This window comes from Petromyzon marinus, chromosome 16 (genome assembly GCF_048934315.1).
Source record: "Petromyzon marinus isolate PM22_M1 ecotype Great Lakes invasive population chromosome 16, UKy_Petmar_22M1.pri1.0, whole genome shotgun sequence".
Classification (NCBI taxonomy): Eukaryota; Metazoa; Chordata; class Hyperoartia; order Petromyzontiformes; family Petromyzontidae; genus Petromyzon; species Petromyzon marinus.
The window spans coordinates 9,517,701-9,542,516 of record NC_133682.1 but is presented as its reverse complement, the minus strand read 5'-3'; the positions used below and the strand labels follow the sequence as shown (position 1 = coordinate 9,542,516).

Genomic DNA, 24,816 nt, shown 5'->3' with positions numbered 1-24,816 from the left:
ACAAGACGCACAATAATTCACACCCAGAGACGAGAGGAACTGTCACAATTGTGATTCAATTCGAGATGGAATTCTCGTTTCGTTTGTACTGTCTGCACCTATCTGTCTCGTTTGCTACGTTTTATTTATCCTGTCTTCTCCATTCCCGTTAGCCAAAATGTTATATTGCATACAAATTGCATGAGACGTTAATATATTCTCAGTACGAGCTGCAGCGCCAAGTATCTCGAGCTTAATAATGGACTCTTTAATCAGTCGATGCATTGTTACGCAACGCACTATTGTTATATTAACAAATGCAAAATATCCAGAATCATGCAAAAAATGTGCTACTCACCCCGCTTAACAATGAACCTTCGTAAGCTTGCACGAGACATGCCATCTCCGTTGCCACAACTGTCAAGCATCTCATTTCCAAAATAAACCTTGAAAGTCCTTTACGTAAGCCAGGGAAGCCTCTAAAAGTTGCAAAACCCTTTTTTGAAGGGGTCCTGCTTATGATGTTTGTCCAATTCCTTGTACGGGGCTTTCTATTGCATGTGGGAGGAAACCGTTATGCCTGAAGCCCACAGTGAGCAGCAAGGAGGAACACAAAATAAGAAATCGAGAATGAAGAACTAATGAGAATATTGGTACAGACATGCAAGGCAATGTCTGGGTGTGCACCAGCTATTATGTTGCAGAAATGATATTCCTCGTGTGCAAGAGTCCATAAAGACTTTACTTTGCACATGCTCTTGAATTCTATCACACCCAGTTGGCAAAGATCCTCCATGGACTTGCCGCAGCCTATCTCTCCCCTCTCATCGCGTTCTACTCCCCATCCATAGCCTCTTTCGGCTCCAGAAACCAAGGCCCTCTGTCGAAGCTCCCAGCCAACTTTGTCTTCACGAGCGCTGCTCCTATGATCTGTTGACTCCATGTCTCTGTTCAAATCCAGGTTCAAGAGCTCCCTTTTATCTCTGCCTACGACTTGCTTCTCTCTTAGAAGATAAATAAAAGCGTACGGTGTCTTGAGATCCCGGTCGCATTTAGATTGCTGTATCGACACAAATGGTACTTGTGCTGCACCCGTATATATCCAGCTGAACCAATCACGCAGTACACACCATCTCACGCGCTGCAGATATTCCTCGGCAGTCTTGCTAAAGACACCTCACCGACGATGTTGACGGAACTTTTGTCGAATATGCTCGAACGTTTTGGAGCCATATTTTGACGTGAACTTTGGTTGTTAAATCCTAAGCGATTGTTCAAGAGCGTGGCTCTTCCGCAAAGGAATTTTCAATTTGAGCGCAGTTCATTAGAAGAGTGTCTGTGTGCTTGTGTGGTTATTGATTGGATGCAGGACCTGGGTGAATATGCCTAACAGGCACTTTGGGTGTGGTGTGGGGGATGCGCAAAGGGGGTGGTGTGGAGGATGTGTGATGGGTGTGGTGTGGAGGATGTGTGATGGGTGTGGAGGATGTGTGATGGGTGTGGTGTGGAGGATGTGTGATGGGTGTGGTGTGGAGGATGTGTGAAGGGGGTGGTGTGGAGGATGTGTGATGGGTGTGGAGGATGTGTGATGGGTGTGGTGTGGAGGATGTGTGATGGGTGTGGTGTGGAGGATGTGTGATGGGTGTGGTGTGGAGGATGTGTGATGGGTGTGGTGTGGAGGATGTGTGATGGGTGTGGAGGATGTGTGATGGGTGTGGTGTGGAGGATGTGTGAAGGGGGTGGTGTGGAGGATGTGTGATGGGTGTGGTGTGGAGGATGTGTGATGGGTGTGGTGTGGAGGATGTGTGATGGGTGTGGAGGATGTGTGATGGGTGTGGAGGATGTGTGATGGGTGTGGAGGATGTGTGATGGGTGTGGAGGATGTGTGAAGGGGGTGGTGTGGAGGATGTGTGATGGGTGTGGAGGATGTGTGAAGGGGGTGGTGTGGAGGATGTGTGATGGGTGTGGTGTGGAGGATGTGTGATGGGTGTGGTGTGGAGGATGTGTGATGGGTGTGGAGGATGTGTGATGGGTGTGGTGTGAAGGACGTGTGATGGGTGTGGTGTGGAGGATGTGTGATGGGTGTGGTGTGGAGGACGTGTGATGGGTGTGGTGTTGAGGACGTGCGATGGGTGTGGTGTGAAGGACGTGCGATGGGTGTGGTGTGGAGGATGTGTGATGAGTGTGGGGTGGAGGGTGTGTGAACGATGCATTTCCGTGCTTCGCGGTGGTTTTCAAGAAAGTTGCAATGTAATCATGTGTTATGGATGAGCTCACCGACAAGCAACGAGGGGAAAAAGACAAGCAATGTCTCCCGTGCCGTGCAATTCAGGTTGCCGGAGGCAGAGACCACAGATTTGGGGCGGATGTACAGTACAACAATGGGTTTTGCTGCACTGCACTCGGCTGCTCCCCACGTAGTGTCCCCGGCGGCGGCCACCCATCCGAGCACCGTCCAGGCTCAAACCTGCTTAGCTCCCAGCTGTGACGAGACTGGGAGCGTTGCGGGCGATGCACCGAGAACCGTGCTTGGCGTGTCGACGCACAGCGCTTTGCACGTGCGTCGAGTAGCGGGGTGGCGACGTACGTAGCACGTATGTAGGTTGAACTCCTTTCGCACCCGTATGTAGGCAACCGTGCCCATCGGAAGCGCGGCGGAAGGACGACAAACTAAACCCAAAAAAGTAGTTCTTAGGAAATGAGTTTTCAATTTGAATTTAAAAACGGATAGATCTAGTGGCTTCCAAAATATCGGAATGAACAGCGTTCCAGACAGCCCAGAAGCACAATGTGTGTTAGGTGGCGCGGTGCGGTGAGCGGGGGATGCCGGCGTGATGCCCACCCGCTTCACGGCGCCGCCCTTGCCGCGGTTCCGCTGCAGTGTCAGCACCCGCACCCTCTCCGCCCCAAAGCGCTCCACGTAGCCAAGCGCCACCTGTTACCGCACAAGCGGTGAAACGGACGCAGGACCACAACACAGAACAACGTTCGTTTTGTTTGCCACTTCTCCGACTCCCTGACAAGCCGTAAGTGAGCATTTGCGGGTTTTTAAACCTTTTTTTTTTCTAAACCCAAAATACATTCCAATTTTGCGTTGAGCAGTCCCCCTCTGTAACTTTCATCATCGCTAAGCCATGAGCCAAAGATGCATCAATTTGGAACTCTTGGAAGGGCAGTGCATCAGCAGCCTATGCTGGAGAACAGGCTGCAGAAGTTGGTATCAGAGAACTACATCTCCTTCGTCTGAGAGCCCTTTCAACGACCTCTTATCTACACGAGGGGGCAACTGCAATTTTCCATACGTCCTGCTGAAGAGATTTTCATCGCGTGGAAGTCAAAAACGAAATAATTAATTCTCAGAGGTGGAAATTTGCCAAGTTAATTTGCGAACGAAATTTTATCTGGCGGGTCTGTGCGTGTGTGTGCAGTGATTGACGACCCAGGCTGAGATCATCAAACAATAGACTCGCAAACCCAAGTGTGGGAACCCTCCTGATTGGAACTTGCCAGCACGATACAAGCAAAAACAAAGGGGAGGTTTTATTGCTCAGGGCCGATGATGGCTGCTGCAATTAGTTCACCTCCGTCGTTTTATCTTTGCTGCCATCATCCACCACGATCAGCTCGTACGAGAACTTCCCATCGCGTTTCTGCGCGACAGAAAATGCAACACGCGGAGACAGACGATGCCTGTTAAATGCACACACGGAGACAAAGATCACCCCCCCCCCCACCCCCCGTGCCGTCCCCTTGTATCCCCTAAAACACACTCCTGTTGCAAGTAGCACCAACTGAGGCTGGCACGGCACACGAGGGGGCAGAGGGGCTCCACATGACGCCCGGCCGCCGCCGACCGTTTTACACGCCGGGGCAGCTACCCATTTAAGCTGGAGTTGACCTCACAGGAGGTCAAAAGACCACTTCAGATATCACTTGCCAGTGATGTTAGCTGTGGCCGGGAATTGAACTCAGGTTTGCCGTGACATACCTCCCAGGGCACTCCTATGGCCACCACCACGACAAATTGCCTTTTGACTCCGCATTGCTGTTTTTACTCCGCCGCGGTAGCGAGATGTTGACTACCTCCCCGGGTATGCAGGAGGTCGTGGCTTCGATCCCGACCCTGGCGCGTGTATATTTGGAGTTTGCGTGTTCTCCCCGTGGTCACGTTGGATTTCTCTCCGGGTCCTCTGGTTTTTTTTCCCTCCACATTTAGAAACGTGCGTTTACAGTATTTGACTGCTCTACATTTCCACACAATGAGCCACTTCGTTGAGCAACCATTTGTGACCAGGTCGTTTCTGAAAGAGAGCTATGTAGCTCATTGGGCTTTACCTGGCAGTTTATTTACACACTGCACCAGCTACTCATTTCAGGCAGAGTTCACTTACACACCACACAACATACACACCACGCGCACACAGGCCTACGGTTCACTTGTGCATATGCACAAACCACAAATTGAGAACAGCCCTCTTCTTGTTATTTTGCACTCAAAGGAATAACAGTGACGCAAACGCCACTCCCTTTTCCACAGTTGATCTCGCCAATCCGTAACGAACGTTTGTCACACAGCAATGGGTTTACATTAGAGCTGGCTTATCCAATTATTTAAGTAATGGATCATCGGTTTGATTACTCTCGACCGATCAGACATCACGAAAATAGTCGGGGGGGGGGGCAACGTCTCTTACCTCTGTTCCGACATGTGCCGCTGGATGGGAGGTAATGGGGGAGGAGAGGGGGGTCTTGATGACCTCATTGGCATCATCACAATGGTCACGCTGGGCGTACATTTAAGGGGGATTCCTGCCTTCGGGATGCAGGATGTGGGGGCGGGCCGCCATTTAATAGGAGCTCGAGTAATCGACCACGAGAAAAGTAGTCGATGACAATCTTTAACCGATCCATGGACGAGTCATGCCAGCTCTAGTTTCACAATGTGCTGAGCGGGCAATGTGTGTTGTATGTATGTTCAACTTCTTTCGCGCAGTACGTAGCCAACTGTGCAGTTTTAAAAGAAGTGAGTTTTCAAGCTAGATTTAAAAGTGCGCAGCTCCAGTGGCTTCCAAATATCGGAAGGGAGTTCCAGACGGTCGCAGAAACGCGTCTGAAGCGCGCGAGACGCCTTTGTTCGATGGCTAGCCAAAGGCCGCTGGTGCGAGGGTGACCGGAGCTCGCGCGACGGTAAGGCAACGCGCCAGCTTTATTTACAGGATGACAATTTGCCACCGATGAGGAGGTTTACAAATATAACTGGGGCAACGCACGAAGAACAGTCGTCACAGTTCGGAGAATCCACGCTTTGTCGTGGCCTACAAGCTCATGTGGGGGCAAGGTGGCGTGTGGCTCATGGTAAGAGATGGGCTGACAAGCCACTCCCTTTTCCGTTGTCATCAAGGCCACGGCAGAAGGGGAGGGGGGCGGTTGACTCATCGCATCTGGTTTCTGACGCACGTGGCTTGGCAAGAAAAACACACAGCCAGATGCTAACCCCCGTCGCCCGCCCGCCACCTCCTTGCTGGCGAGGGGTGCGTGAAAACAAGTGGATGATAACGGCAGAGCTCACTCGCCTACGCAGACGCGCACGCACGCACACACACACACATACACAAGGCCAGCACGTGTAATCGCGCTGATACCACAGTGTGCCAGATTTTAACAAGTGTTTTTTTTTCTTCTTCTGCCATTGAAAGGAAAGATCGTCACATTTCGGCCAACTGGCTTTCTTCAAGAAATAAAGGAGGCTTACACGGAGATAGGAAGGGCGCGAGAGAGGCAGGACTAGAATTGAGCTCAATTTAGTTCCTGAAGGTTCCCAGCACGAGGAGTGAAACGTCCGAAACACTGCGTCCGCCAACGCACCGCACAACCCGAAAACACTTCCGAGAGCTATGCGGCGAACACCTGCCGGATATTATGAGAATATTAAAATCGGTAATCACACACCAGCTTGCTGTCCTTTCAGTTGTGCCATGCGGGCCGCATATATGCACAGCGCCGTGCCAGCAATGGCTCGAAGGTTTGGTGTTACATGTTGTTTGAGTCGTTTATTGTGAAAATTCGGTCACAGCTCCTATGAGATCACTGTTACATTGCTTTTACGGCTTTATTTTGGTGATTTCGAAAACGTTTTTTGGTTTGGCCATGTTTGTTTGTCATAGTGTGGAGTTAGACTGATGGCCTTAATCTAAGTTGTCTTGTGGTTGTTGTTGTTGTTTGACTTGCATCCCACTGGGATTTTTGCACACAGCGTTGGTGTACGGTGCTTTGTCAGGAATATTTTGATGTTTTTTCCTGGATTTTCTGTTTGCACAGTCACACAGTCACTTTAAGATGTTTTCTTGTTCATGTTTTTTTTGTTGCGGTTGCACCCGATTCAAGAGCCGAATGGCTCACAGGGCTATACCAAAATAAATGAAACTGAAAAGGAAAAAAATGAAATGTCGACGTATTACGCTCGCAGATGCCCTTCCCCCAACATCCTCACGCCTGCCCCCTTCCCTCCCCTCCACCCGACCTTCCCTTCCCCTAAGAGCTGGCCCTTGCATCAATAATTCAGGACGTGGAGTAACGGAGGAGTGAGCGCAGGGATGAGTGGGTGGCTGCGAGAGAGTAGGGGAGGCGGAGGGGGCATGGAATGGATGGCGAGGAACTGGACTGGGTAATGGATAACACCAAGGTGGTTGAGTGGTGCCGTCTGCAGAGGACACCACAGAGGGATTGGGCAGAGGGGAGAATGGTAGAAGCAATGAAACGGGGTTTTAGGGAGAGTGAAAACAAATTGATGTGCTGGGCCACAGCATCAAATCTGTAAATGATGAGAAAAGCTACGGGCATCAGAAACGTAACCGCAGGCTTGTAACAAACAAAGAGACAACCACACAACGGTGCGCAGCACTGCACGTACTGTTTAAAGCTCTCGGCCTTATCCAGACCACCGGCTCAACAGAACTCAACGTGTGGCCAATGAAGTCACGAAACATCTTAATTTTATTAGGCAAGAGCCCTCATCAGGAATATGTATAATTGTTTTGGCATATTTTCACGTGTGTGCGCTACGATTTTGATATTTTATTCTACGTGTTTTTGTATTGCTCGGTTCTGCATCGCTCCAGTTGTCTGCTAGACTCAGGCCTCCCTTGGCAACGCGACGGTTGAATCTCAATAGGCTCTCCTTACCCGGTTACAAATAAAGACCGCGGGCGATTGATTTCGTGCAGATGTCGTCACCGCCGCAGGGACAAACCTGGGCCAGACCGGATGGCGTGAATTTGGCACCAGTGATGCGTGCGTCGCAACACTCCGCTAAGCCGTGGCCTCGGCGATAACCGACAACAAAGCTGGCCAAGCTTCTTACTGTGCTCGACACCACCCACAACCACCGCCTTTCGTCAAGGATGCGGTGGGGGGCGTTATTAATTATTAATTTACATCCGACACTTCTTTTATTCCCTCTTCCCCTACCCTGAAGGCACGGCGTTTCAGGACGTGCCTCCCTGCGAGGTGTGTTCTGGGTGGGGCGACGCAGGGGAGGTGTTGGATCTGGAGGGGGGGGGGGTGGGGTAGATGGGGGTCGGGGGGTCCTAAAGGAGGGAGGCAATGGCAGGATTAGCGATACGAGAGGAAGCTTACATCACAGGTTTTGGGATCAATTAGCGTCGGGTTTTTTTATGTTGGCAACAGCTGCGAGAGGTGGTTTTACTCGGGGAAGAGGGCACGGGGACACCGAGAGAGGCGAGAGAGGCAAGAGAGGACGGGCTGGGGGGGCATATTCCTCAAGAGAGCCCGACTGTAGGAGAATGTTTCTTAGAAAAAAAAAACAATTAAACATTGAGACTCCTTTGCCAATTCACTGCTGAATGAAGGCATTCCCCACAACATGTCAGCCATAAGGGGGGGGGGGGTATTGTTGAACCATACTTCACCATGCTGGTCAGTGCGGGTGCGGCGAAGGGTGGGGCCGGGCAGGGGCAGTTCACATGTCGCTCGTCAACTGTTATCCGCGATGGGGGATCGAACTCAGATTGACAGGTTCGTCACGCAGTGTGCTAACCACTGCGCCGCTCACCACTCCATCAACCTGTATGGATCCATAACGCAAACACGGAGCGGGGTGCATGAGACGCGGCTGCTTGCGTTCTGAACACACAGCGAGTAGTCCTTCGTCGTCTGGATGTGGGGGGCACATGGCCACGAACCAGCACCGCCGAGGCACGGTTGACAGACGCCATGCGGTTCATTCTGGGCATGACGATTGCCCTGGGCCTGCTGAAATTTACAAGATGTTTTCATTACGCCTGTGCAGATGTTGTACTACCCCCTCACCTGCATGGGGTTTCTCTGGGCATGCCTGCGTACTCTACCCCAAGTGGCAATCGCGTCCCGAGACTCTCTAATAAACGCCGATTGCAGGTCACAAAAGTGACGTGTCGCCTTGGTAGACCACGGGAACTTAAACGACAAATGAATAAAAAGCCCACAGGGTGGGTTTTTTTTGCGTCAAAAAACGAAAATGCAATAATTTGGTCCATGGACTAAAGGATGCTGCCGTGGGTGTGCAATGGTTAGCCCACTGGACTTGCAATCCAGAGGTCGCCGGTTCGACCTCCCGGCATGACTGTTAAAAACAACGGCGGGCCATGCTTCTTACATCCCTCGCGACCTCTGCGCAGGCAGCTGTATCAATGGGTTGACCGCCGTCGGTCGATTGTTAGGTTACAGGTGTGGTTCGGTAAGATGTGGGCACTCCCACCTCTCCCAAGAGATCGGGAGAAGCGTGGTGGAGTCGACCAATCCTACAGCTCGTTCTGGTGGAGGCTCTTCCGCCAGCAGCGGCGTGAGCGATCAATGGCGCCTTTACCCTTTTAAACTAGGGTTTAGCTATTTAAACACTGATTCTAAGGTTTTTTTTTAGTTATATCGCGATCTAACCGAAAAAAACTGTATTGTAGATGATATTGGTCGTGAAAGCCTACGTGTTAAACTGATAAGCCTTGGTCCAGAAAACCTGCTGGCACGTGAACCCGCGTCTTATTTTATGTTATGCGTTGGTGGTAAAAAAATATACCCTTATTCTTAGTTTTTTCGGTAAAGTCACGTTGAAGAGAAACAACAAAATAATAAAATATATATATAAAACAATAAAAATTCTCACGACGTTTCGACCATAACTCAAATGGTCGTCAAACACCTGAAGACGACCGTTTGAGTTATGGTCGAAACGTCGTGAGAATTTTTTATTGTTTTATATATATTTTATTATTTTGTTGTTTCTCTTCAACGTGACTTTACCGAAAAAACTAAGAATATGAATTACTGCAGTCACGAAAGCTTTAAATCAAAATATACCCTTGTCTGATAATTGATTAATTATTAAAGACTTTGGCAGGGAGGTTCTGAGACAATTATCAGAATCTTTATTTAGACTGGAGGAATCCGATGAGCTATGAAGCTCTTTTGCACAGATGTCCAATAGGGGCACACTTGGTCAGAAAAAAATTACAAAAACAAACTGCAAAGTATAGGAAAGGTAAGAAAATCACAAAAAAATTATTTTTTATTTGATCAAGAAAATCCCAATGAGGGATGAGCTTCTTTTTCAGAAGCAACCTGGCCACGAATGATAGCTCAACGAAGCGGCTTTATAAGCAGCCATTTATAGCAGCCAAATAATCTCAATAATCTTAACGCATTTTAAAATGCGAAATAAGAATTCGTTCGAGCAGCAATTTATGACGAGGTTCACATTGGAATTTAAGTTGACGTGCCGTAATATCGCAGTCAATAACAGATGGGCGGACGTGGCCAACACGAAGATGGCAATTCTGGTAAACAACTTACTTAGGAGGCTTGTGAACGGACCGCAAAAAATCACGCGACTTGCCAAAATGTACAATCTGCTAATGTGAAATATATCAGCCAAATCTTTCTAATCCCAAGCTCCTGGGCTTCCATGGCAGACCTGGCCCCTCTTGAGTGAGTAAAATTTTGTTTCATAGAAGAAAAACAATGTGCTTGTACCGTGTACAATACACATCGTAGCACAGGTAAGGTATTAATAGAACATGCACTATCATGTGCGCTTCATAAGTAAACGTGATTAGAAGTTATCAAGGTGTAAAAACATGCCGTGAAAAGCATAGGCAGAGTTAACGGTCTTTTTATTTTTTAAGCTCACACCCATATTCATAAAGTGTTCATTGTAAGCAGGAAGCACTGTGAAGTGTTAAAAATCAGCAGAACATCACGTTGGCGTGACATTTTAAAGTACAATTATCAAATTCTGTTTGCCGTCTCTTATACGAAGATCTCCCGTATAGCCTTAACAGGCTGTTGGGGCAAGTGCTATTAGCAAGCTCCTATGAAGGCCGGAACAACACACGAAGGGGGTGGGTGGACAGCGCCACGCCCGGCCGCCTTTGTCTCTCCCCTAGTGGCGATGTTTATCTACTGCACCAAGTACTCATTGGAGGCCGAGTCGACCTAGGCGAGGCCGAGGACCGGTTCAGAAAATCATTACGGGTGTTTTGCGCGAGCGGGAATCGAACTCGAATCACCGGTTTCGAAGCACAGCGCTGTAACCGCTGCAAGACCCGTTTCCCATTTTTAAGTATTACAACGATCAAATTCTGTTCGCCGTTGCTTATACACTCACACACACGCTGGACTTACTTTACAGATAATAATGAATTTGTTACGAGAGCATTTAGGTATTTTCCTCGGTGCAAAAATAATGCCCTCTTTTGCTTATAAAATCTGAAAATTGATATTGCTGATAAGCCAGTGAGAAGGTTCATAGCCTTATCACACAACCCCCACTGGCTTATCAGCCATTATGGAGCCCTGGCTGCTAACCCTGTCATTCAATCCCCCTCTCTGCGGGTAATTTAACGGCAGGGCAATCTATCAAGCCATGCAGATATGATCGCCACGCATCCCATAATCGAGTTTCAGCGCACTACGGTTTCTGACTCTGCCTGTCTGAATTAGCGCCCTGACACAAACGACCACCGCCATCCAATTTATTAACCATTTCACCTGAAAGGGCCCGCTTTAAGCTTTTCATTTATTTGTGTGCACGCCGTTTTTTGGTTTTCTGTTTCTTTTTATCAAAAGCTGCCGTTGTGAAGTATAAGTCAGCTCGGCGGAGACGTGAATTATAAAGCGGGGGTTCAGAGTTGGTCGGTTTACTTTAAGGTATGTTTGCATGCTATAAGCGAGCCAGTTATGTAGATTTAATTTTTGTTACGCCCGATTTCCCACCGCGGATTTATAATTATTTTCTCTCGTACGAAAGAATTTCATGATCAGAAAAAGAGGCGGTAAATGTCATACTTGTTTAAACTTAGCAGCTGGTCAAACATGCAAAGAGACACAATTATAGTAAACGCTTCTGATACTGTATACAAACTCGTGCGTTGTTACGGAGCATTACGGCTAACACAGCGAATGTAGCACACGTAATTTTAGATAGCATATTCTCATAAAGGTGCAAAACTGAATTCTACTTACTTATAGAGTACTTTCTGATCGTGGCAAGTTAATTGTACTTTTACATCAACAACAAAAGCCCGCCAGGTCTTGGGATGTTTATTGGCGACCGTCGGAGGCAATGGCTCTGGCCCCTACGTACGGTGCTTACGGGGAGTTCAGCGCTCCCTCGTCCCACATTTTCACCGCTCACCCCCCTGTCGTTCCGCGCAGGTTGCGGGGGGTTAAAGCTCTAAAACGTGGTGGGGGGCTCGGGATTCATTTCGTCCTCGACCACTGCACAAGGGGCCCCCGCGCTTGCAGAGTGAGCTATGACCTTCAGTTCACAGGAAGAGAAAAAAAACCCCAAGCGCTTGGCTCAACCCAGCGAATAATTTTGTTAGGATTGATTTCCACTCGTGATTCACCATCGGCTGGTGTTTTTTTCCTCCCCCATCCCCCTCTCTCATCTCTCCCTCTCCCTACGAGTCCAAGTCACATGGATTCCCAGAAAGGCCGTGAATTGTGCAACTTGATTCCAAGTAAAGGGGGAGAGGAGAGAGAGCGGCGGGAGTCAAAACGTGGAAAGAAAGGAAGCGCCGCTTTGAACTCTTCCACGATTTCACGATCAATTGACCGTGCGCCGTTATGCAACGGACGTAACATTGACGAACGGCGTCGCCATATTTGTCTGCAACTCCATTGTGCTCGACAATAGCTTTACGGTTTACTTTCTGCATGAGCTTTCCGAAGGCATCATTTCCTTCTCCAGGTTCTGTTCGCTGCCTCGCGACCGGCTCTGTACGGCCAGGTTTACCTCAACCCTTGCCCCCCCCCCCCCCCCCCCCCCCCGGCAGCATTAAACAATGTAACATCCCAGGGGTACACAGAAGCCGTACGTTAGTATATTAATGAACGAGCCTCGGACTAGGCCATTGTGTGGTGGTATTAGTGTCACCGAGCGCAGGTGTCTTAGCCAATACTGGAGATATTTACGGGCACTTCCTCAATTACCAGACCCGTCCCGTCCTGAATGCTGACCGGGGCTAAATGTTCCATTGCCACTCCAGAGGGATTTGCTCGGGATAAAATGTCGGCAAGGCAACACCTGGGCTACATGCGAAGGATAATGACGTATGTATAATAAATGTATAGCCCTTTTGTCAATCCACTGCTGTATTGAAGGCCTCCCAAAGCTATGCCTGCCATGCGGGGGGTTATTATCTCAGGTTACTATTTATTATGCGTGTTTACCCAGGGAAGCCAGTGTCTGATTCTTTTTTTCAGGAGGGTCCTGGCACGGACGATGAATGGTATGTAGGTTTTCTACTGGTCAGTGCTGCTGGGCAGGGCACGTAAAATCGGTTCAGATATCGCTCCCTGCTGGATATGCATGTTTTGCACCTCTGATTAGCACGGTTGGCTACGTACAGTGCCAAAGACGCTTAACGTACATACATAATGGATGTATATGAATGTATGTAGACAGTGTATCATCTTATTTTTTGCGTAGTTTTATCACTTAATTCATTATTATTTTCCTAGCAGATTTGCGTAATTGTTTGAATTCCTTTGTTTTGTTTGGCAATTCCTTTCCTTTCCTTATCTCTTATTTTCTTCAACGTGTTTTGTTTATTGTGCCCCCCACTTTCCGTGCATCGCCCTTTGCAATTTGTCAGTTGTCTAAAGTTTTTTCCCATTAAAGTGACAACGTCCATTCCCTGGTTGTGTTTCTTTCACGACTGATTGAAGATGTGGAAGTGTGAAACCGGCAGAAAGGAAGTTTATGATTGATAATTTACAAACAGTCGCCCCCCCTGGGGAGAAGGATGGGACCACAGCAATGCATAGGGACAGAATTATGAAACCAGTGAAGGAATTCTGTGCAGATATTTACAGGAAAGGTTGAGTAGACCCGCAGAAACCAACTATTTATTAGATGTATGTTTAACTTATGTCGCACCGTACATAGCCAGCCATGCTACTCATAGGTGCGGAGAAAGGGCAACAAACTAAACACAAAAAATAGCTCTCAAGAAATGAGTTTCCGATCTAGATTTAAAAGTGCACGGCTCCACCGGCGTCCTTATATTGGAAAGAAGAGCATTCCAGACAGCTGCAGAAGCGCATATAAAAGTGTGCGATGCAGTGACCGTCTTTGCTCGATGGCTAGCCAAGAGCCACTGCGAGGATGACCGGAGTTCACGTTGAGATAAGGATTATGTTCCAGATGTGACACTTGACGATGTAAACACCACCCTGTGCAGCATGGAAAAAGGAAAAGGTCAAGAGTAAATAAAATAAAAGTGGCAATCATTGGAAGAGGGGACGTTGGATCTAAATGTGGACCTATTAGCAACTGAGCCAGCGGCGGAATCTCCACGTTACTATGGCAAGAGGCCCAGTTTATCCATATATAAATATAAACGTACATAAAAGTATATGGGAATTGCATGTGCCAATGTGAAAAGTCGGGCAACAGGATCCCACTGAAAGTTTGTGTACGACGACATTCAAGCTGTGCACAAGCAAGACTGCAACCGCATCTGTTAGCGGGACGCAGGCAGTACGCGGCAGGGGAAGAGCACTTGGTTTTCCAGCTGCCACGTTTGAAGTTGCTGTAATACCGCCGATTTTAACACCGTTCAATGCCAGTGTTGCACACTAAACCACTTCCCTGCGCATTCTCCTGCCGTTTTGGTTTTGTTCGGCAATGCAGACTTCATCCGACGACAACGATCGCAATGCACGCGCGTTTGAATTGGTGGCAGTGCACAAATGCAAATAACTAAAAACCTAACGTAATCGTCAATACCGCTTCCCTTTGAGGGCATGGCTCTCGCCCAAAATGTCTATTCTCTATCATCCAGGTGCTATCTACATCGATAATTGGAACATATCTCTTCAATGTGCTAACATCTATGTGCAATGCAAAGAGACGATCTATGTCAGTGGTTCTTAACCCGGTGTGCACCTCCCTCCCGGGGGTGCAAGATGCCCATTCTGAGAGTACGAGACATGGCCAGATTTGTTTTAGAAGCTAAATCATTGAAACACAAATTAAGCAAGGGCACGTAAGTACAACTACTTTGTTTCATCAAACCCATGTATTTATTAACATGACAATTTTTTTTAAAGACTGAGAACCAAATGGGTGCAAGGCTGCAGAAAAGGTTAAGAACCACTGATCTATGGTGCTCCTGAAGAAGGGCCATTGCCCGAAATATCGCCTATTGTAACGTTTTCTTTTAACGGCAGTGTTATGTTGATGCACATGTTGAGTTTTTTAGCTAACATGTCCATCGTTATCCAAGACATCACAATGTGTTGTACTGTAATCAGTGTTTGACTGCAGTCTGGCATTGCAGTTTTCATTTTATGCCGCACTGTATTCACTTGGGAATGGAGCAGTAGTTAGCGCACTGCACAACGAATACGGCACACCGGATCTCGATTTCTTGCCGCTGCAAACAATGTCGGCGAGTGATATCTGAGCTGATCCTGGGCACCGCACGCGTGCCCAACCCACACTGGACCAGTCTGTATGCACGTATGTGTGTTTGTTGAACTTCTTTCGCACCTTACGTAGCCAACCGTGCTAATCAGAGGTGCGGAGGAGGGGGAAGGACAACAAACCAAAAACAACAACAAGTACTAAAGAAATTAGCTTTCAATCTAGATTTTTTTTTTAGTGAAGGGCGGTTAAAAAAGTTTAGTGAAGGGCGGTTAAACCCCCAAAGCCGATGCAGTGTGGGGAGGTCTACATCCGGCAGTAAAGTGACAAAGGGCTGTAAATTATGAATAATATATACTCGTGTCACGGTGAGATGGTTGGTAGCTGGAAGAACTGACCTGCAGCTCTTCACAATCTATAAATGCATCAATTTATTGATTAAAATACATTTTCAGGCTCAGGGTACATGCATCGAATTGCAAGTGGAAAAAACTCGACTATTTTCAATGTGTAATTATATATTGTTCTTGGCTCACATTTACCGCAGTCACCAGCAGCTCGACATTCACCACAACGGTAAAGAGAGAATTTAATCTTATATGGAACGTTGACCCCGGATAATGAGAATACAATCGAATTGGAAGAAAGGCAAACCATTGCTTGTCCAGTCGCTACTCCGCTCTCATTGATTGTGGATTCAATTTGCCTCCTTTCTTGCTCAGCTCTGCCAGCGTTCTGCTACCCTGTTGTGGAGCCTTCCTTCCGCTCCTACTAAACAATATTTATTTTACCAGGTAAGGCCCACTGAGCTATGTAGCTCTTTTTCAGAAGTGGCCTGGCCACACACGATGGCTCAACGAAGTGGCTCGTCATTTGGAAATTTATAGCAGCCAAATACTCCAAAATGCGTGATGTTGATTATAAATGTGTAGGGGGGAAAACCGGAGGACTCGGAGAAAAATCCACACGACCACGGGGAGAACACGCAAACTCCAAATATACAGGCATCAGGGTCGGGATCGAACCCACGAACTCCTGTATACCTGGCGAGGTAGTTCACATTTCACCACCACAGCGCCCGACAGGAGACTCATCTCTAGATCCGTGCCAATCGAGGTCCCACAAACGTATCCCAGGGCGCCTTTAGCCACCACCTTCAGATGACTCCCACTCCTGCTGTTTCCCATTTCCCACGGAAGGAAGCGGATGGCAAGGAGTGGCGGCACCAAAGGCACAACAAGCTCCGACGCCCTCTTGCCCGTGGACTTAACGGTACACACACACATACACGTGCATGTACAGCACTCTTTTGTCAATGCACTGCTGAATGAGGGCCTCGCCACACCACGCGGCTATTGGGGATTGTTTGGCTATACTTGCCCACGCCGGTTCATATGCGTTGGTGACCATCGCGGCATGATCGTGGGAGCGAATTTCATCACATAACCGACCGCTGTCCATTATTCACTTTTACAGGAGCCACGGACGACATGCATCAAGCTACTCCTGATGTCATCGAAAGGACTACCACACTCAAAACACAGTTATAATATTTAGTCAGCTGCTTTTTAAGCACCATAAGGAAATAAAAATGATTAATACAGTACAAACATGGATTTGGTTGTCCTCCACACTGCGGATGCAGCAGCCGGACTGTGCGAACTGGCGGAGCGGCGACCGCGGCCGACCCCCCCCCCCCCCCCGAGGAATCCCACTCCTCTCGATCGCGCGAGCGCAGGGGGGGGTTTTTGGTTTTTTGACGCGCTGCAACGGCGGTGAAATTGATCCGCGACAGAATGACAAATTATGTCAGTGCAGAAGGAAGCCAATCGGCGTCAAGGGGCGGCCCAATGTGGGGCTTTTTCGATCCGCAAATCGTCTCTTTGGATCGGCAAATCACGCGCGATCCACAAATCGTCGGTTTTGATCCACAAACCACGTGACAGGAATCACCGTGCTTGATCCATGATGGATCCAGGTCGATTCCCGTTTAATCGAACAATGAATCGTCAAAAAAATGTCAATTCCCGTTCCAGTATTCCTTATATGGGCAAAGCCACACCCCTTTAATCCATATATGGGCCAAAAGCATTAACATAATTTATCATTAATTCTGTCACGGATTCATTTAATCCTGTTAACAGCCCATCATCTCAAAAACAAACCAATTAGCACGATTAACTACGCACGGTGCGAAAGAAGCTACAAAATACATACATACACAACGCACAAAACCCACTGCGTAGCTCAAGCAAGTCACTGGGGCTATGCACTTTTAAATCTAAATTTAAAACGAATTCTACGTAACTGCCTTTTGTGTTTAGTTTGTTGTCGTTCCCCCCGCACCTCCGATTGGCACGGTTGGCTACGTACTGCGCGAAAGAAGTTCAACATGCACAAATGGGTCGCATTCAAAAAGCACAGCAGATGTCAAATACAGTCGACACGTTTGCATCTACTTCTTCCATTCGGGAACGTGCGCCGTTAAAACGCGGTTCTTACAGTGAGGGAAAAAAGTATTTGATCCCCTGCTGATTTTGTACGTTTGCCCACTGACAAAGAAATGATCAGTCTATAATTTTAATGGTAGGTTTATTTGAACAGTGAGAGGCAGAATAACAACAACAAAATTCAGAAAAACGCATGTCAAAAATGTTATAAATTGATTTGCATTTTAATGAGGGAAATAAGTATTTGACCCCTCTGCAAAACATGACTTAGTACTTGGTGGCAAAACCCTTGATGACAATCACAGAGGTCAGACTTTTTTTTGTAGTTGGCTACCAGGTTTGCACACATCGCAGGAGGGATTTTGTCCCACTCCTATTTGCAGATCTTCTCCAAGTCATTAAGGTTTCGAGGCTGACGTTTGGCAACTCAAACCTTCAGCTCCCTCCACAGATTTTCTATGGGATTAAGGTCTGGAGACTGGCTAGGCCACTCCAGGACCTTAATGTGCTTCTTCTTGAGCCACTCCTTTGTTGCCTTGGCAGTGTGTTTTGGGTCATTGTCATGCTGGAATACCCATCCACGACCCATTTTCAATGCCCTGGCTGAGGGAATGAGGTTCTCACCCAAGATTTGACGGTACATGGCCCCGTCCATCGTCCCTTTGATGCGGTGAAGTTGTCCTGTCCCCTTAGCAGAAAAACACCCTCAAAGCATAATGTTTCCACCTCCATGTTTGACGGTGGGGATGGTGTTCTTGGGGTCATAGGCAGTTGAGTTGATGCCAAAGAGCTCCATTTTAGTCTCATCTGACCACAACACTTTCACCCAGTTGTCCTCTGATTCATTCAGATGTTCATTGGCAAACTTCAGACGGGCATGTATATGTGCTTTCTTGAGCAGGGGGACCTTGCGGGCACTGCAGGATTTCAGTCCTTCACGGCGTAGTGTGTTACCAATTGTTTTGTTGGTCACTATGGTCCCAGCTGCCTTGAGATCATTGACAAGATCCTCCCGTGTTGGTCTGGGCTGATTCCTCACCGTTCTCATGATCATTGCAACTCCACGAGGTGACATCTTGCATGGAGCCCCAGGCCGAGGGAGATTGACAGTTCGTTTGTGTTTCTTCCATTTGCGAATAATCGCACTAACTGTTGTCACCTTCTCACCAAGTTGCTTGGCAATGGTCTTGTAGCCCATTCCAGCCTTGTGTAGGTCTACAATCTTGTCCCTGACATCCTTGGAGACCTCTTTGGTCTTGGCCATGGTGGAGAGTTTTGAATCTGATTGATTGCTTCTGTGGACAGGTGTCTTTTATACAGGTAACAAGCTGAGATTAGGAGCACTCCCTTTAAGAGTGTGCTCCTAATCTCAGCTCGTTACCTGTATAAAAGACACCTGGGAGCCAGAAATCTTTCTGATTGAGAGGGGGTCAAATACTTATTTTCCCTCATTAAAATGCAAATCAATTTATACCTTTTTTGACATGCGTTTTTCTTGATTTTTGTTGTTGTTGTTATTCTGTCTCTCACTGTTCAATAAACCTACCATTAAAATTACAGACTGATCATTCCTTTGTCAGTGGGCAAACGTACAAAATCGCAGGGGATCAAATACTTTTTTCCCCTCACTGTACATTCGGGAACGTGTGCCGTTAAAACGCGCTTCTTCCATTCGGGAACGTCCGCCGTTAAAACGCGCTTCTTCCATTCGGGAACGTCCGCCGTTAAAACGCGCTTCTTCCATTCGGGAACGTCCGCCGTTAAAACGCGGTTCTTCCATTCGGGAACGTGTGCCGTTAAAACGCGGAACGCGCACCGGTAAAACGCGGTTTCCAAGCGGTTGACGACAAACTACTTCCTTGAGCTGTGCAGCTGAGCGGTGCGATACAATGCGCGGAATGGTACAGTGACTTGGCGGCGTACCCTCAGTTATTTGTCCCGCCATCTCACTGCGCGTGCGCGTAAGTACCTCGTTTCTCGGCAAATGCTTTCGTTGCATTGTTTATAGGGAAATTGTTTTCGCTTAACGCGCTTTTCGCTTAACACGGCACACATCTACAGCGTTAAACCAGGACTTACTGGATATAGTTGGTATTTATACATAGATAAATGCATCCATTAATGTCGATGCTTGTGCTTTGATACACGCGTCGAACCGTGCGTGTGAAAATTTATTATATTCAGTTGAAGCAGTATGTTCAGGAGCATTTATCTCCTGAAAACTGTCATATGCAAGAATAGAATACTTGAAGTGAATTATGTGCAAATGTTACGATTAGGAATAATGGATCAAATAGAATCGTACAAACGAGACAGAAAAAAACCGAGAAACGAACAAATAAAATTGTTAAAATGAGACAGGAAAAAAAATCGATTTGTGAATCGAATCACGACCCTAATTATTTGACAATGCATCCAATGGGCATGGGAGTGTAGATGTGAAGATGACACTATGGTGGATGTGTGCTGCCCCCTGGCGAGCTAAAGCAGGTCCCATAGCAGCAACAAGACCACCACATATTCTTTGGGTCTTTCGGTAAAGTCACGTACGTAGGTTCAAAGAAAATTAAAACTACGACGTTTCGATCGCAACACAAGCAGTCGTCATCAGGAAAAGGGGGTTAGCCTCTCAATACAAACTGTTTATAAAGGTTTAAAAGGTTGCCTTGAGAGGTTTATCCCCTTTTCCTGATGACGACCGCTTGTGTTGAGATCGAAACGTCGTAGTGTTTTATTTTCTTTGAACCTATCTACGTGACTTTACCGAAAGACCCCAAAAATATGAATTCCTGCGGTCACGAAAGCTTTAAGTCAAGATTTAAAACCACCACATTCCTTCTGTGACGCTTCCACAGCTTAAATTATTTTATATTTCACCAGGTCAGGCCCACTGAGTTACAGAGCTCTTTTCAGAAGCGACCTGACCACAAACAATAGCTCAACTAAGTGGCTCATCATGTGGAAATTTATAGCAGCCAAAAACTCTAAACGCGTGTTTCTAAATGGGAAGGGAAAAACCGGAGGGCCCAGAGAAAAATCCACGCGACCATGGGGAGAACATGCAAACTCAAAATATACAGGTCGGGATCAAACCCACAACCTCCTGCATACCAGGCGAGGGAGTTAACATCTTGCCACGGCATGCTAAGGCATAAGGCATGGCTTGCTAACAATGGAGGGAATGGTGTTTGCTTAATAATTAATCATGTATTTATAATGGACAAAAAACTAGTACAAGCTCAATATGTACAATAGAACCGCAGGGTCTGCTGAATGTATGAATCAATGCATGTTTACATCACTACAGTTTAGTTCCTTCGGTGTTGGGACTAGTTGAAAAAGACATGGCATGTATATTAAACCAATTGTATTTCTGAAAAGTGGATGGGATTAATATGTAAGACGTTACCTTTCTGTCTTCTAGATATTTCATAGCTTCATCCAGCATGGCTGGCACTGTCAACAGGAATAAATAAAGAGACTAAAAGACCGCACCAAGCGCATATCGCATTATCCCAGCATCGCAAGCCCAACGTACACACGCAGCATACTGGTGCAAACTGAATCCCAGCATGCCTCTGTAAACGTTGGAAGCGAGAGAAACGCGAGCGGAGTGGCCGACTCACTGCGCTCCTCCTCGTTGTACGCGGGGACGATGACGGAGAGGGCGAGCGACGCCGGATCGTGGCGCGTTGGGAAGAGTCGCCGGGCACCGGTGACCGGGTCCAGGAATTGCGGCTCCTGCTTGCCGAGCCACAGCTCTGTCTCTCCGGACGCCGTCATGTGAGCCACGAGTGCCAACTGACAAACCATACCCACGGTGAGAGAGGCAGAGTGGAGACGCACACCTATAACCCAGATCCTAGTGGCTACTATGCACGTGGCCTGGACTCCAGCTCTGGTGAAGGCGGCGAGGGCTGGTGGATCACCGCGCAGGTGTTGTTAAGCTGCCTTCCCGGGGGCGCTGAGGTGCCGTAACCTGGCTCGGCAGTAGAAGGCAGTGCGGTAAGGGGACTAATCGGCATCTATTTCCAGCTGTAGGGGGATGGAGGGTTGTCACCCTCGTGAGAATGGGTTTTCTCCGGGTGCTCCGGTTTCCTCCCACTTGTTTAAACTCATTAATTGGCTGGGAAAAAAAAATCGTAAAATAACCCAACGCAGGATCCTCCTGAAAGAGTCCTATGACTCAGTATTGTTTTTCCAGACAAATAATTGAATTCTAATTAAAGAGGTTAATTATTACAAAAAATATTATAGCTCCAGCCCGAGGGTCAGCTCTTTAAAGACTCCTTAGTGACGTTATTTATTTGAAGCAGTCTGCTCAGGAGCACTTATCTCCCGAAAATTACCATATACAAGAATGCAATAGTTGAAGTGAATTGTGTGCAAATGTTACGCTTAGGCTCATGGCTCAAACTGAATTGTACAAACGAGATGGGAAATAACGACCGTGCCACTCAAAAGCATTGCAGCTCTTGAAATATTGCGGGGTTTTTTTATTGAATTTGAAAAAAAAAAGTGTCTCTTCTTGTTATGTTGGTTGCTGACCCCTGGTCTAACCCAATGTTGTGCAATCTGTTTTTGTATGTTCCTATTACAGACGAGGGCTGAGGTGCGAGTTGACATCCTCCAAACCAGAGCGGGAATGTGGTTGTGTGACGTGGTTGGTGATGAGAGGCAAAACAAACAGCCAAAAAAAGAAAGAGCTATACATGCTAATCATCAGCCACTGCTGGATGAAGACTTCCACAAGCCATCGCCATCTCTCACAGTCTTGTGATCAAATCCATCGAGGAACTGGTCTCGTCTAACTCATATCTTATAATGCCTGCAAAAAATAAAGGAAATGTGTAACAAGATTGCAAAGTAATATTTTGTTACATATTTAAATAAAATGCTATACACTATTAAAATACATGTGACATTACCACAGATAATATTAACACGAATGAGTGAATACTGTATAAACAAGATTGGCAAAAAGATGGTGTCATAGGATATTAACAAAAACATTTGCACGGACCGTCCAAGCAATGAACCCAGCCAGTTCACCGCTGAAACCCGACTTACAGGAAGTTAAACTTCGTCGTGGTCACAGTCACCCATCGACGTCACTGGATTGGTGGAATGAAATGCATGGGAGCAACTTCACAATGACGCCACTAAAGTGATGTAATGATGGGCTGGACTGTGAGTGCAATGGAACAGTTATTTTCCAACGAACGACGCTTCAAATGCACGTTGGAATACCCCAGACAGATGTGCTGAATAGGAGTACCGTATATATTTTTTTGGATCTCACGTTCCATTACGCAGGTCTTGTACTCTAAGCATGCTTATAGAGGCTGGCCAGTGCCAACGCTAGGGTGACAATATAGGGTCATTAGATGGAAGCTACCCTGAAAACTGTCTGGAAGATTTTGCGTTTTTTTCCTGGACTTTTCTGTTTGCGCATAGTCACTTTAAGATGTTTTCTCGTTCATGTTTTATGTTTGTTGCGGTTGCACCCGATTCAAGAGCCGAATGGCTCACAGGGTTATACCAAACAAATGAAACAGAAAAACCCTGGGCTGTGTGTCATGGACTGACGATCACCAGCTTCTTAAGCTTCATTCACGAGAATAAAATACTTTAATGCGAAGGCTGTTTAAATAGGCACAATTTAATTTGAAATAATTATTGTTATTTAGACGACTAATATGGCGCAAGGAGACGATCACCGGGCAATAGATTGCCAAAGGGCTGAAAAGTAAACATTCACAGTATTTTAAAATATATACCATGTCTTCCTCATTTTTATCATCCGACTGTGCCGTGTCTTGTCATTCATTGGGATCTCTAGCAGAGCAAAGCAACCCTCCATGTTACGCAACGACACTCGGAAGTAGATCCCACAGTGCTACTTCCGAAATCCCTTCCACCTGATCTCAGATCCACAATGTCGAGGGGCAGCAATTTCCTCCTCCGCCCCGGCACCTACAGAGAGTAATGTTCATCGCACGACAGCCAAGCCGATATTATGATTACTTCTCGGAGCTTGAATTTAACGAAATTAAGTTGAGAATCAACTTTTCTGAACCCTTGTTTGTGCGGTCATTGCTGACGGCGATGACAATCAACGCACTACATTTGAGAACCAGATTTAATCACGGGTGGCCACCGATAAAAAATAACATTAATTTATTTGTATTACTAAAAAAGGGCGTTTTAAATTGTTACGATTTGATCTGTTTCCCCCAGCACAGCATCGCCAGCTGACTGTCAAGTCTCATCAAGAGGGTGTTGATAATTTGCAGAGTTAAGGAGCGATGTTGCGGATAAAAAAAAGCAAATTACAAAAAGTTATTTGCAGTGATTTTTTTTACTGGTCTACAGCCAAAACGGTTCCGAAATAAATGTAGTCCAACTTTACTGGTAATACTGGGTCACTGAGAATGAAAATGATTCGTAAAATTGATTGGCTCTAGTTTTCAAATTATGCTAACTGGGTCACAGTATATACGACCCTTGACTTGGGAAGGGCGGAGGATATGCGAGTTATAAAGGGAAGGCATCTCAATTTAAACCAGAAATGGGCTTTACTTGGTAAGAAAAAAATTAGTTTTTTATAGTTTTGTATTTTTTGATTTAAAGCTTTCGTGACTGCAGTGATTCATATTCTTGGTTCTTTTGAAACTTCGTGAGTATTTTGTTTTATATTTTTATTATTTCATTGCTTCCCTTATACGTGACTTTACCGAAAGAACCAAGAATATTATTTGTATTTATTTACCTTTCCAATACTTTGCAATCCTGTCGTATTTTTGTATTGTTTGCTGTAACGTTATGGACCAGCCTCTACTGGACATCTTTGACAGAGAGGCTTTACAGCTCATCGGATTCCTGCAGTCTATTACCGATTCTAAATTGGCGCACTTGAACCGTGACACCGACACACGTGGCCCAAGTACTTCTCTAGTACTTATAACGTTTACGATACAGCGATTTACGCGTCAAAAAGCGCCTCGCATCAACATCTGAAACATTCATCCACCGCGGTCTCTGTCCCCTGTGCGCCCTGCTGTCAGTCGCGGTGTTACACAAATTCACAAACCAATATTACAGGGTTTTTTGGGGGGGAGTTAGATCGCGTAAATATATAAATGTGTCGTTAAACCCGCCACCACCCGACACAGCCAACTAGCAAGGGTTGTCACGTAAACAGAACGTGGCCAATTCGTTACGAGTACAGCACACCGGTGTGTTGGAGAGCAAAGCCACAACAATTGCAATCCGAGTACGACGTTTCGCCAGTAATTACTACTAGCTTTATCAGGCGGCAGACAGATTTGTGGAGAAATCCTCTTGATTCGTGCCTTAAATAAAGGGGTAGATCTAGATGTGACATCACTCGTGAGCCCTTCTTGAGCGAGGTAGGGGGGGGGGGTTAATGAATGCATATAAATGACAATGGCTATCCAT

The 24,816-nt window shown here is 46.8% G+C and overlaps 1 protein-coding gene across 2 annotated transcripts in view; it reads right to left on the bottom strand.

Annotated features, from left to right (window-relative positions):
- The window catches only part of ALG5 (ALG5 dolichyl-phosphate beta-glucosyltransferase), a 42,522-nt gene that overhangs the window by 16,871 nt on the left and 835 nt on the right, over nt 1–24,816 (bottom strand). The window contains exons 2-5 of one of the 2 annotated variants that reach the window (XM_032955210.2): nt 20,982–21,156; nt 20,765–20,811; nt 3,561–3,629; nt 2,822–2,914 (exon numbers count right to left, since the gene is read on the bottom strand). In XM_032955210.2, coding sequence (XP_032811101.2) covers nt 2,822–2,914; nt 3,561–3,629; nt 20,765–20,811; nt 20,982–21,156 — 384 coding nt within the window. The remainder of the gene's footprint in view (nt 1–2,821; nt 2,915–3,560; nt 3,630–20,764; nt 20,812–20,981; nt 21,157–24,816) is intronic. The other variant, XM_032955211.2, reaches the window with a different exon arrangement.